The sequence below is a fragment of the Acomys minous genome (assembly GCF_964271855.1).
Source record: "Acomys minous genome assembly, chromosome: 12".
Classification (NCBI taxonomy): Eukaryota; Metazoa; Chordata; class Mammalia; order Rodentia; family Muridae; genus Acomys; species Acomys minous.
The window spans coordinates 89778325-89791223 of record NC_140493.1 but is presented as its reverse complement, the minus strand read 5'-3'; the positions used below and the strand labels follow the sequence as shown (position 1 = coordinate 89791223).

Below are 12899 nucleotides of genomic sequence, written 5' to 3'. Positions count from 1 at the left end.
AAAAAGGGGTGATGGACACAGGTCAAGCTGACTGAATGTCTCAATCTCACCAGGCTTCGGGCACACAAACTGCAAACCCTCAAACTCTTCCTCACTAGGGCATTTCTGGCAACATGCCCACTGCCTGGGGTGCCTCGCCCACCAGCCTGTGGTCAGGGAGTCTCTCAGCAGGTGCTGAGCCTCCCACTGCATCAAGGGCAGCAAGGAGTGGGCCCCCTGTGGAGTGGGCTCCTGAAACACAGATAGCGTTCTATCAGATCAGTGGCTTCTGAGGACAGACAATACGTCTTCGCATTAGACGGGAGCACCCGGCAGAGGCTGAGCTGGGATTTTTCTGAAACAGGGCTGGACGGCCAACACAGGCTGCTGACGGCATCCCAAAACCCTGCCTAAGCTTCTGGGGACCACCTTCAGCACTCTGCCTTCTTGCCCCCGCCCTCCCCTGCCCCAACTCTATAGGCAGCTTTCACAGCCTCCTCTGTTCTTGGGATGAAGTCCCGAGCTTGGCAGTGGACAGAAAAGGACCACATGGCCTGCAAGAGCTTTCTGCCTCCGCCACTGCAGGCTCTGCAGGGCCCCATCTTTCCTCTTTGAACATTCTTCCTCCGACTACTTCAAATCCCTTCTTAGTCAAACGTTGTTTTTCCAACATTTTCCCACAGCCCACAGCCGACCACACCCATCCAGACCACAGAGCCCGTCCCATGTGCTTCCTGTCTGACCATCCATCCCCCAGGTAAGTCTGAAGCCTACTCGGTACCTGAGTATCTATTGGAGGAATGTAGGATAAACGGGAGGGGGAGGAAGGGGGGAACAAAACAATACAAAATACAAAGAATAAAAGACACAAAGAAAGGAGGAAGGAAGGAAGGAAGGAAGGAGGAAGGAAGGAAGGAAGGAAGAAAGGAGGAAGGAAGGAAGGAAGGAGGGAAGGAAGGAAGGAAGGAAGGAAGGAGGAAAGTTAAGAATGATAGGAGCCAAGGTGCTAACACACATCTATAATCCTAGCCCTCAGGAGGCAGAGGCAGGAGGATTGCTGTGAGTTCGAGGCCAGCCTGGTCTATAAAGCAAGTCCAAGATAGCCAAGGCTACACAGAGAAACCCTGTCTCGAAAAACCAAACAAACAAACAAAAAAAAAAAAAAAAGAAAGAAAGAAAATAAATGGAATAAATGAGTGAATGAACAAAGGAACCAAAAAGAAGAGAAGGATGGATGAAGGAGGGAGAAAGGAAAGAAAAGCTGGATGAAACGATGACTAGAAGAATAAATAAATGGGAGAAGCCAGGCGTGGTGGCACATGCCTTTAATCCCAGCACTCGGGAGGCAGAGGCAGGCGGATCGCTGTGAGTTCGAGGCCAGCATGGTCTACAAAGTGAGTCTAGGACAGTCAAGGCTACACAGAGAGACCCTGTCTCAAAAAAATAAATAAATAAATAAACAAATAAATAGGAGCTAGGATGAAAAAATGAAGAACGGACAAAGGGATGGACAGAGAACCCAGATGATGCTAACAGCGCACAGCCCAGAGTCTTGGGCACAGTAGACAGGTAGGTGGGACACAACAGGACCTAGCCGCTGGAATCCTTAGCAAGCGGCTTGTAACACCACTCACCAATGAAAGGGATAGAAGCCAGGGAATCTTCTGTAGCGGCCAAAGGAGCCACCTTCTTGCCTGGACGTTCCCCTCTGGTCTCTGGTTCTGGGGACTCATTACCAAATCCAAGGTTCATCTGCCTCGCAGGGGTCAGCTGGACCTTGCGACCTGTTGGAGGCTTCTGCCTCAGGACCACCTCATCGCGGTGATCCTCTGTGGGAGGCTCCGGGGCTCGAGTGCTAGGATCTGGCCGGACGACCCTAGGTGGCTCGGAGGCCTCTGGTGGGAATGATGCAGGAGACTGTGCCAAGTTGAAGGAGGGAAGTCCCCCAAAAGGAGAGTCCCGGAAGGAGAGTGCATGCAGGAGACCAGTCCGGCGCTGGAATGATGGGCTATAGCTCCTATAGCCAATGTACCCGATGTCATCCAGGCCCTGCAGGCCAGAGGGGGGAGGGGCCTGCGGCCCTGGTAGGTCCCGAGAAGGGCAAGCAGAGGTGCGGGCAGATGGACGCTGGGGAGCCCAACCACAGCGTTCAAGGCGAGGTGACACCAGTGCTCCTGGCCCTAGTGCTTCAGCAGAGCGGGTGGCCCTGCTCAGGTAATCATCTGAGCGAGCTCGGTGCCAACCCTCCTGGCCCAGCTGGCTCAAGGCATCCTGGGAGGTGGAGCAGGGCCATGGGTGGTGGGTAGTCACATCCTCCAATCGGTCCTGGGAGGCACTGCGGGCCCGAGGTGGCATGGCTGGGCACCGTCTCTCCCCCGCCCTGCGGGGTATCTGATTTGACAGCCAGTGTGACAGAGCCTGCTGGCACTCCAGTCTGCTGGGAAGCACCCGGCTGCCAGGCTCTGGGAAGGCACGGGGCGTCCGGGACTCTGAGGGGAGGTGGGGAAAGGCACCAGGGCTTGGACGGGACTGGCTCATCCCCAATGAAGAGCTGTCCAGGTGGGCACGGGTGGCAGATGAGACACGGGACCCTGGGTCACTCCAGGCAGCAGGACTCCGGGGATCCGTGGGGAGCGCTGCGATGGGCTCAGGCACCATAGTGGCCCAGGCAGGGGCCCGGGTTGGTGGGGCGTAGGTCTTCCGTGGGTAGCAGAGTGGAGGTGGTTCTGGGATGCTGCGGGCCTCTCCACAATACGGCTCGTTGCCCCTCAGGTAGGCATCCTGGGAGTAGGCCTGGCCGGAAACACAGAGGCATAAAAGCGTGACCAGGCTGGACTTAGAGGCCAGGATTGAGACAGCTCTAGGGTACCAAGGTCCCCAGGAGGGCGGGAAAGGGAGATGATTAAGAAGGGGCACCCTGAGTGGATGAGGGTAGGCTCCAAGGACAGTCCTGGGGGAGGACAAAGAAATAAGACTCTCTCTCTCTCTGTTTGCGTGTTTCTCTGTCTGTCTCTGTCTCTCTCTCTCTCCCTCTCAAAATAGCCAGATTTCTCTAAGACTTTTAAAACAAGGACAGCCTTTAGCCACCAACATTCCAACGTCTGTTTGCTAGGGTCCTCCCCCCGTCCCGTCCTCTACCGCCTACTGTTCCTTTATGTCCAACGATGCCCACAGCCCCTGGAGCACAGTGGGGAGATGGACAGAAGCCTGTCCAGGTGGTAGAAGACAGTAGAAAGCTGGCTAAGGGGTGTGTCCAAGGAGGGGTGGTCCGAGGGTGGGCGGAGGCTAGAGAAGCCCACAGTCCCTTCCCCTTCGGTATAAGGTGGTGTGAATGGGGGCCCAGGGCCCGAGCCGCGGGATGAAGAACATGATCACTTCTTGCTCCCCAGAAGCCAGCTTAGAGGAGGAGCTGGGCAGGCTAAGGGCCCTTGGGCCACCTCCGGCCACCCCTAGGCCTGGAATTTGGCACTGGCTCCTGAAGCTGACGCTGCATTGCTGAGGAGTGACAGGGCTGGCTCCCAGGCTCAGCCAAAAAAGGAGGCAGCCCCCCAGGGACAGTAGCCTTGTGGCCCTGGCCCAGCCCAGTACTGGCTGAGCTGAGGGGGGCCTGTCACAGCAAAGGGTGGGAGGGTGAGCCCAGACACAGACACACACAAACTACACCCCATCACAGAGAAACGGCAAGGTACACACCCTGAGAGACACACATACACACACAATGAGATACACAAATAACTACCCCTCCAGTCCCAAACACAAACATCATGTGACAAGGACCAGCCAACCACACCCCCGCACACTCGGCCCCTCCAGCCTAGCATATTGGGCCAGCAACACATACCTTTCCCTCCTGCCATCCTGCCGGCTCCTGGGGCTCCCAGCATCACTGTGGCGGAGGCAGCATCCCGCCAGCCTGTGCCTGCTGCCTCTCACCACGGCCCCTGCCCGGCTGGTTTGTGTCTCTCAGTCCCCTCAGTCAGCCCTCCCTGAAGCGTCCCCCTCTCCCCCACCCGGCTCTCTTTCGGCTGCCTGGCGGTAGGAGGAGGGAGGACGGGTGTGGAGGGGACTTGCCGCGTCGGTGGTGGCGTCAGCAGCTGCCGCCGCCCGATTGGCCTCCAGCCTTGGCTCCCAACCACAGGAATGCCTGAGCCCCACCCTCTGGCTGACTGGAGATGGCGGGGTAGTGGAAGCTCCCAGATGTTGACATCTGGGGCTGCCAGCCCACTTGGGTCTGGTTTGGCAGAGTTCAAGGCTGCTGCCCTTGCCACCCCTTGCCCCTGAGAGCTGGACTGAGCCAGGGCACCCCAGGGTCATGCCCTTTACTCTTTCATAACTGGCTATGCCTCAAGTCTGGTGTATACAGGCCTGGGGTGAGCCATCCTCCTCTCTGAGCCTCCATTCTTTCCTCCTCATCCCAGGAAGAGCAAGGGGACATCTGAGGTCAGGAATGGAGGTTCCTACGGAGGCGTCATGCCAAGGGTGGCCCTGTCATTAAATGACACAGACACAGCCAAAGCCAGCATGGCAGCTCTGGGCCGCTGGGCTTGGCCCTCAGCCACCCTCTGAGGGGCAGTAACCTAAGGGCAAGCAAGCTGGCATCTGGGTAGGATCCATGAGACCAAGAACAGGGCCCGGCCAAGAGGGACCATTCTAGGCTCCAGACACAGGGCTCTGGGCTTGCTTCACCCAACACATGTGGGATGTGCCTTTGGGTGGTACTCTCCCAATGATTGTTTTTTTTTTTTAAGATTTATTTATTTATTGGGGCCTGGAGAGATGGCTCAGAGGTTAAGAACACTGGCTGCTCTTCCAGAGATCCTGAGTTCAATTCCCAGCAACCACATGGTGGCTCACATCTACAATGTGGTTTGATGCCCTCTTATGGCCTGCAGGTATACATACAGGCAGAGCACTGTATACAAATAAATACACTTTTTTAAAAAAGATTTTTAAATTTATTATTATGTATACACTGTTCTGCCTACACATATACCTGCATGCCAGAAGAGGGCATCAAATCACATTACAGATGTTGTAAGCCACCATGTGGTTGCTGGAAATTGAACTCAGGACCTCTGGAGGAGCAGTCAGTACCCTTCACCTCTGAGCCATCTCCAGCCCCTCCCAATGATTTTATGTTATGGGTATGCAGAGAATTGGTGTGATGGGTTCAGAATTTATATCTTCTATGTATGAACTCGGACTCCTGTGATATTGCTAAGCTTACATGTTAAGAGGGGCTGCAGCATGCTGCAACACTTGTAGGCAGCACTGCACACAATAACACGCCACCGTGTGTGTCACAACAGCACAGAATCCAGATGTCTGCAGCGTTTGTGTTACAAGACATAGGTGCAAATGAGACTACTATGAGGTGTGTGCTACACGGGTATTGGGGTACACTGGCATGAAGAGTGGACAGACTGTGGTGGCACAGAAACAGGGGGAGAATCTGTGAGCTTGTGTGCCTGCTACGGAGCTGAGTAGGACAGTGCTATGCAAGGCTGTGTCCTGATATGCACTAAATGGTACCTGTGACTGTGGCGTGTATGGACACACCTACTGAGCCATGTTCCCGCAGGCCGAGTGGGGAGGGGGTGCAGGGAGCGGGCATCTTTCACAGGAGCAAACAAGAACATGCCAGGCTGGCGTGGCCCGCTGAGCCACCCTCTCTTCAGATACCCTGGCAGGGATCCTGCCTACCGAGACCAGCACCTCCTCTCTTCCTAGCACAGAGCAGCCTTCAATGAAGCAACAAACAGCCGCAGCCCAGGGATGGGCCTGGAAGCCCCAGTTGAGCAATGTCAGGCTATTTCCTTCTCTTTTCTCCCACAGGAGCCCAGAAGACTGTGCTGGGCCCCGGTTCTCCATGCACACAGGACTCACCAGCTGGAGGATGTCTTCATCCTTGGGCATGATGGAGAGCTCCAGGATGTCATCACTGCAGAGACAGGGAGAGGGTCAAGCAGAGGCGACAGGGCCTGGAGAGAGGGGTCCCGCTGCAGGACCCAGGTTGGAAGGGGGAAGGGCGAGCACTCACCTGTTCTGGATCAGACCTATGACGTGGGAGTATGTCTTCCCAATGACGCTCTCTCCGTTCACCTTCACCAGCCGGTCTCCTAGAGACAAGGGGTAGGGGTCACGTGTGAGAGTCCAAAGCAGGTGGTGGAATGTACCCCTGGACCGAGCGTGAATGACACTGAGAGGAGAAACTTCCCCAGCATCTGGGTTCGAGAACCCCAACCCAGCTAAAAGGCACGGGAGCCCCAGAGGAGTGTTAAGCTGGGTTCCAGGCAGGCTCACCTGTACGAAGCCCCGCCCTATGGGCAGGGCCCCCGTCCTTCACATGCTTCACGAAGATGGTGTCCATGGGCTCCAGGCGGTGCCGGGGGGAGGGTCCTGGTGGGCATCAGCCAGGTTAGCTGGGGGTGGTTGCTGGAGGTCACACCCATGCACAACTACACATACAGGGGGACACACACTCAGAGGATGATCACACACAGACACAAGCATGCAAAGGCCCACAGAGGACCTATGCCCACAGCCAGACAAGGGACCATCCCAGGAGAAGGACACCACCAAGGACACATAAAGAGCTGCCCAGAGCCATGAGTTGAGTCCCTGGTCCTGTGCTAGAAGCCAGGCTTCACAGTACATGTGGACACACACAGCTCTTGCCCTTCCAGAGTTCACTGTCAAACAGACTTCACACACAGTCTCAAGACAATGGGAAGGGACCCATACAGGGCTGACAAGAGGTCTCAGTGGGGAGAGACACCTTCATGAAAGCCTGAAGGATGGTCTGAATTCAATCCCTGAAACCCACATGGAGGTGGAAGGAGACAGCTAGCTCCACCAAGTCCTCCTCTGGACGCTACACACTCCGCGTGGCACATGCGCACTCTGGCATTAGCCTGAGCACAGCCACTAACAATGTTGAAAATGTCTAAAAAGAGGCCCCTGTGTGGGCCGGAGAGATGGCTGCTCTTGCCCAGGGCCTGGGTTTGGTTCCCAGCACCCATGTGGCAGCTCACAACTGCCTGGAACTCTTGTTCCAGGGGAGTGACAGCCTCTTGTAACATACTTGACTCCCTGGACACACGTGGTGCACATAACTTCATACAGGCAGGCACAAACATAAACCATATTGGTTTGAATAATGCACTTATCAAGTCCCGAAGATGCAAGCTGGGGAGACCTCACATATACGGAGAGACGACGTGTCACAGGACTGGGGAGATACCCAATACACTCATGCCTCCCCCCCTTCCTCCTTCTCCAGGGTCAGGGACTCCAAGCAGAAGCCTGAGAACCCTGGGGTGGACACAGGGTGACCCCATCACTTGTCAATAAGACTGCCCTACTGGGACCTGTGCTAGGACAATGGGCTCCTTCTCTTTCCGTGGCAGAAGAACTCAGGAGGACCAGGTCCCCAAGGCTGCCCACAGACAAACACAGGGCAGGCAAGCTGCCTGTTTGGGGAGCCTGAGAGCCAGTAAAGGAGCCTTAGGATAGCAAAGGTGACAGTGAGATGAGTTAGGCTCTCATTTCTAAGACACACTGTAGGGCCCCACTCTTCCTATCGGGACCTCACTGTCTCCAGCCATAAGGGGAGCCATGCTCAGTACACCCCAACCCTGATCCAAGGCCCTGCAGTCTTAGCCCTGACTCTGTTCTGGGAGAAAGTAGAGAGAGGGTAGGACCAGATGGAGATCTGTCACCCAGAGGACTCAGATCAGATGGCTGTGGGAGGGACAGGCCCACAGGAAGCCGGAAGGGGAAACGAGGAGGGAGACTAGAGCGTGAGGAGGGGACGCCTGGAGCTAGCCCAGCCAGGAACATAGAGAGGAGAAAGGGTAGACAGGGACAAGAAAAGGGTGGGGCCACTGGGGTACAGGAGAGAAACTGAAGCCCAGCCCCGCCCCTGCCCCACCCCTTACCTCCTCCTCCTCCTCCTCCGCGGCCTCGGCCTCCATTCTCTTCCTCCTGCAGGGAACAGAGAGATGGGCGTGGCAAGCTGTTCAGCCTTCAGCAGCATCAGCAGCATACTGCACCTGGGCGGCCCTGCTGAGCCACCCCTACACCCACATCCAGACCTTTATCTCCTTCCAAGTAGCCAACAGCAAAGAGATGGAAGAGCCGTCAGAGGAGTACGCAGTCACACCCCCCCATCCTAGACCGGCTGATCCCCCTACACAATCATCGCAGGTTTCCAAGAACATCCAATCTGCCAGGGACCCATTGCCCTCATCCCCAGGGAGGGTGCAGGCCAAGGGAGGAGGTTCCCAACAGGCAGACAAAGATAAGCAGCCTGACAAGTGTAAACAGGGCTATCTCCCTCAGAGAATAGGCTGGGAGGCCCGATTAGTGACGGAGGGGGTTGGGGGGTGGGCTGAGGGGTTGGGGAGGTGCACACTTAGGGCTGGATGTGCTGAGCTGACACCAGCAAGCGACACAAGTCAGACTAAAAGCATTCTGATCTGAACGGAAAGAAGAGGGGGCCAGGAAAGGGTCTTTGATAAACAGAAGGAGGTTGCTAGGCAAGGCGCAGGGTTCCAGTAGCTAGCTACAGGGGTGAGGGAGAGCTGCTAGGAGGGCCAGGGGAAAGAGTCCTGGCTTTGGAGAACAGTAAGAAAGTCAGAGACAGGCTGAGCCAGCAGGTCTTGCGTTTCAGAGTTGATCAGACCTTCAGGGTCATCTCATCCCAGACACTACACAGTAGAAACAGGGTCAGGGTCCTATTCAGGACTCACTGGCAGCCCAGGCAGACCAAGGTGGGCCTGGAAGGTTGCTGAGTGCTGTTGAAACCTGGGCCTCCGCCATTTCCCGTGGGAGGTGCATGGCCACTGATGTGAGCTGACAGCATAGACAGCGGGTGGCAGAGGCAGACAGATGCATTTGGACAGCTAAACTCACTGCAGGCTCCCAGGCAGAGAACTCAGGCCTTCCCCTGCCTCAGGACAAGAGCTTTGCTCAGTCTGGGGCAGGTTCTAGAAAGGGAGGGAGCAACTCCGGCTTGGCTTGCCCAGAGTTGGCCAGTGACCCATGAAAGGGAGAGTCCACCATGCTAGACCGCAGCTGTTGTCACTGCCACTCCTCCACAGTGTCCTGAGAGAAGGGGGCAGGAGCTAGAGAGAAGGAAAGAAGCCGGGCGGTGGTGGCGCACGCCTTTAATCCCAGCACTTGGGAGGTTGAGGCTGGTGGATCGCTGTGAGTTTGAGGCCAGCCTGGTCTACAAAGCAAGTCCAGGACAGCCAAGGCTACACAGAGAAGCCCTGTCTCAAAAAAACCAACCAACCAAAACAACAACAACAACAACAACCCCCCAAAAAAAGACAAAACAAAAAAAAGAAGGGAAGGAAAGACTAGGGGCTTCAGGAATGAAGGGACTGGCATCCTTGGTCATCCATCAGATGCCACACTTCCGCGCATAGGCATAGCCACAGCAAATGACAGTGAAAACCATGAGATCAAAGATTCATACACATGTGAAAGCTGCAAAGTATGTGACAGACCATGTACACACAACACACACACACACACACACAGAGCTATGCACAGGTGCTGAGGCATGCATGAAGAGAAACCTTTTTTTTTTTTTTTTTTTGGTTGTGTGGCAGGTGGGGTCAAGGTCCCCAAGAGAGAATCCCCCAACAATTAATGCAGGCTGGTCTCAGCACTGTGAGAGAAAGAGGGCTTCATCAACTCTAATAGAAATCGGTCTCATCAAAGTCAGGCATGATGGTGCACGCCTTTAATCCCAGCACTGGGGAGGCAGAGGCAGGTGGATCTCTGTGAGTTCAAGGCCAGCCTGGTCAACAAAGCAAGTCCAGCCAAGGCTACACAGAGAAATCCTGTCTTGAAAAACAAAAACAAACAAACGAAAGGAAGAAAAAGAAAAAGAAAAAAATCTGTCTCATCGAGAGGTTAGGAGGCCACAGTGCTACCTGGCCACCCGACTCCCACCCCGATCTTCTACACTCTGTTTTTAGGAACCCTCTCTCCAGCTGGTGGCTTTGTTTTGGCCTGAGGAGTTCTGGGTATCTAGTTCAGAGAGATTAGAGATGAAAAGGCTCTTAGGGATCAAAGTAATAATAGCCCTCCCAGAGAAACTGAGTCACTAAGGGGCGAGATGGCTCTGAATCCACAGTGACTAAATCTATAGCAAACAAGACTAAGTTAGGGCTAAGACCTAGGGGCTGTTGGACCCCCACCCCTTACCCCAGCACTCTTCCTAGAAAATAAGCTGGGGTCCCTGACTCCTCCTCAGCCTGGGGACAGAAAGAGCTGATGCAGATCAAGAGCCAGTGGACCAGTGGACGGGAGTCCCAGGAGGCCCAGCTCCCCAGGATGGTAATTCCCTCCCCAGAGCGCAGAAAAGGGAAGGAGTTTGTCCACAGCCACAGAGGAAGTGTGCCTTAGACTCAGCTGGCACTGCCTCCTTGCAGCCCTCCTCTTAGACTGCAGCAGAAGGGAGCCAGGCTGGTCCCCTGGAGGGACTCCTCTGACAGGGGGCTAGGGTGGGCCACCTAGCCTCTCTCTCTCTCTCTTCAGGGTGGCAAGGCGCTGGCAGGCTGGGCTGTACCTTCAGGCTGCAGTGCACGGCTGACTCGGGCGGGTACACGATGAAGTGGCGAAGGGTGAAGCCAAAGCCATCCTGGAGATTCTTGCGCAGCAGCAGTGTCCTCGGCCCCTGCCAGGGGAGGGGGCGCCCAGAAGAGCACCCATCTCGTGGGCCCAGTGGAAGCTGTAGCAGCACAGGGGTAGGGAGGTGGGGGGTAAAGAGATGAGTGAGCACCTGCTGCTAGCTGCCTCGGAGCCTAGAACCAGACAGGAAGTGCCGACATGCTCCAAAGCCAGCAATCTTCCTCCCTCAGAGTCTCCTCACCACACCTTTGCCTCCCTGGAAATGGAGCCAGTACATACATGTTCTATGAGCCAAACACTGAACACACAGTTTTTCTGCACAGGAAGTTGTGCATACAACTCTTGCACGTCCCCACACATACATTAACATACATGAACACAACTCACAACTTAAGCAAACAGACCAGACCACAAACACGGGCACGGGCACACATATAAATGTGCACACATAAGCTGGGCAGTGGTGGCGCAATTCCCGCACTTAGGAGGCAGAGGCAGGTGGGTCTCTGAGTTTGAGGCCAGCCTAGTCTACAAAGTGAATTCCAGAACAGCCAGGACGACACAGAGAAATTCTGTCTCAAAAAACTAAACTACGCTAAATAAGTAAGTGGCAAATGTACACACAGGCAGACTCACAGAACCATATGTATACACTATACAGGCACACCGGCACAGGTGCACAAAACCAGTCTTGCATACACATGCACACAGAACAGAGAGAGCCACACCTCTGCACAAACTGACACACAAATGCACCCTCCAGGAGCATGGATCAGGAGCCAACTGGACATCAGGCCACTAAAGGGACTTGCTGAGGTTGCAAAGGTCTGCCCGAAGGCCAGGCTGGCTCACCAGAAAGACAGACGGGAGACACTGCCTTCTGTCCAAGCTGCTGGAACCCTTGGGGCTCCCCGGGATGGCAGGCTATCCAAAGCAGAGTTGAGGGGGTCAGACAGCAGGAGGCAAAAGGTGACGGACAGAGAAGACTGTCTTGAGTGTCTTTGGACACCGAGATAAACAGCCAGTAACAAGTATAAGACAGCTTGCATGCAGAGAGGCTGACAGAAAAGACGAGTGATCAGGGGACAAGCCATGGGAAGCCGTAAGGGCCAACAGCCATGGGCAGCCTGAGCTAGCACTTGCCTCTGACCCAAAGCCCTCAGGAAGCCAAAAGTGTCCCACCAGTTCCTTCGCCAAGTTTCCACTCCTTGCTCCTCCTCAGCCCCAGCAGGAACCTGAAGAGATGGCAGGCCAGGGCTGGAAGGAGCTCGTACTGTATGGGAAAGATGCCCTCCTGCTGGCTGGAGAAAGTGTGCAAAACACCTGATGACACAGGCGTGCTAAGGAGGCCCATCTGAGAAGCCGTGTATGTCCGCTCACCTAGTCAACAGAGGGGAAGCATGCAAAGGTGCCCAGCCACCATCCCACAGGCTTAGGAGGGCGAGCACATGCGGAAATCTCAATAAATAAGAGAAATATGAGACAGACGCAATAGGTTTGCTGACTGTAGTCGCAGAGAACAGAATCAGATGGACGACACAAAACAGCTAAATGAGGCTCCAGAAGAGGAGACTCTCCACATAGTCTGAAAAAAAATACACACACACCACACACACACATTATACACACACACACACACACACACACACACACACACACACACACACACACGGAGTTAGGTTGTAAGCTCGCCACCCCCAGAAGGACCCAAGCAAGACCTGTATCACTCCTGGTCCCAGTTCTTAGCAGGGACCCAGTGATGTCTTGTCACTTGTGGCTACACCCTGGCCTCTTCCAAGAGCTCCACATTCATGGGGTCCAAGGAGCCCCGAGAATGTTCACTGGGGAGTCCTTGAGACTTGAACACTCCCCCCCCACCCCACCGCCAATTTCCTATTTCTGCTGTCTGGAAAGATATCCTCACGGGTCCCTAGCGCCTCTCCCGCAGAAACCCCTGCTCCCCCTTTAGTGTGGCTGCGCCCCTTTAGTGTGGCTGCCCCCCTTCCCACTCCCACCCAGGCGCAGAGCTGAGGGTGTTTGCAAGGCTCATTGTTTTGCTGGTGTCCTGGATTAAGGTTTAAGCCACCAGCTGCCCCAGTGATGAGAACAACTGGGACAGGTCCCCACATGTTCCCTTCCCCTCCCCCTACACACACACACACACACACACACACACACACACACACACACACACATCCTGCCGAGAGCTGCCGCCAGCTGCCTGGGGGTGCCACTCCCTTGGGGGACCTGCTGTAATCCAGGACAGTGGGTCT

At 55.2% G+C, this 12899-nt stretch overlaps 1 protein-coding gene across 9 annotated transcripts in view; it reads right to left on the bottom strand.

Moving 5' to 3' along the window:
- Nucleotides 1-12899, bottom strand: part of ARHGAP23 (Rho GTPase activating protein 23) — a 331343-nt gene that overhangs the window by 291418 nt on the left and 27026 nt on the right. For 7 of the 9 annotated variants that reach the window (XR_014773313.1, XR_014773314.1, XR_014773315.1 and 4 more), the window contains exons 2-7: nucleotides 10565-10726; nucleotides 7920-7965; nucleotides 6283-6378; nucleotides 6020-6098; nucleotides 5866-5920; nucleotides 1614-2772 (exon numbers count right to left, since the gene is read on the bottom strand). Coding sequence is in view for 6 of the 9 variants with exons in the window: in XM_084751071.1 (XP_084607197.1) it covers nucleotides 1614-2772; nucleotides 5866-5920; nucleotides 6020-6098; nucleotides 6283-6378; nucleotides 7920-7965; nucleotides 10565-10726 (1597 nt within the window). In the remaining 3 variants the exon portion in view is untranslated. Of the gene's footprint in view, nucleotides 1-1613; nucleotides 2773-3820; nucleotides 4028-5865; nucleotides 5921-6019; nucleotides 6099-6282; nucleotides 6379-7919; nucleotides 7966-10564; nucleotides 10727-12899 lie in introns of those variants that run through there. The other 2 variants (XM_084751067.1, XM_084751070.1) reach the window with 2 other exon arrangements.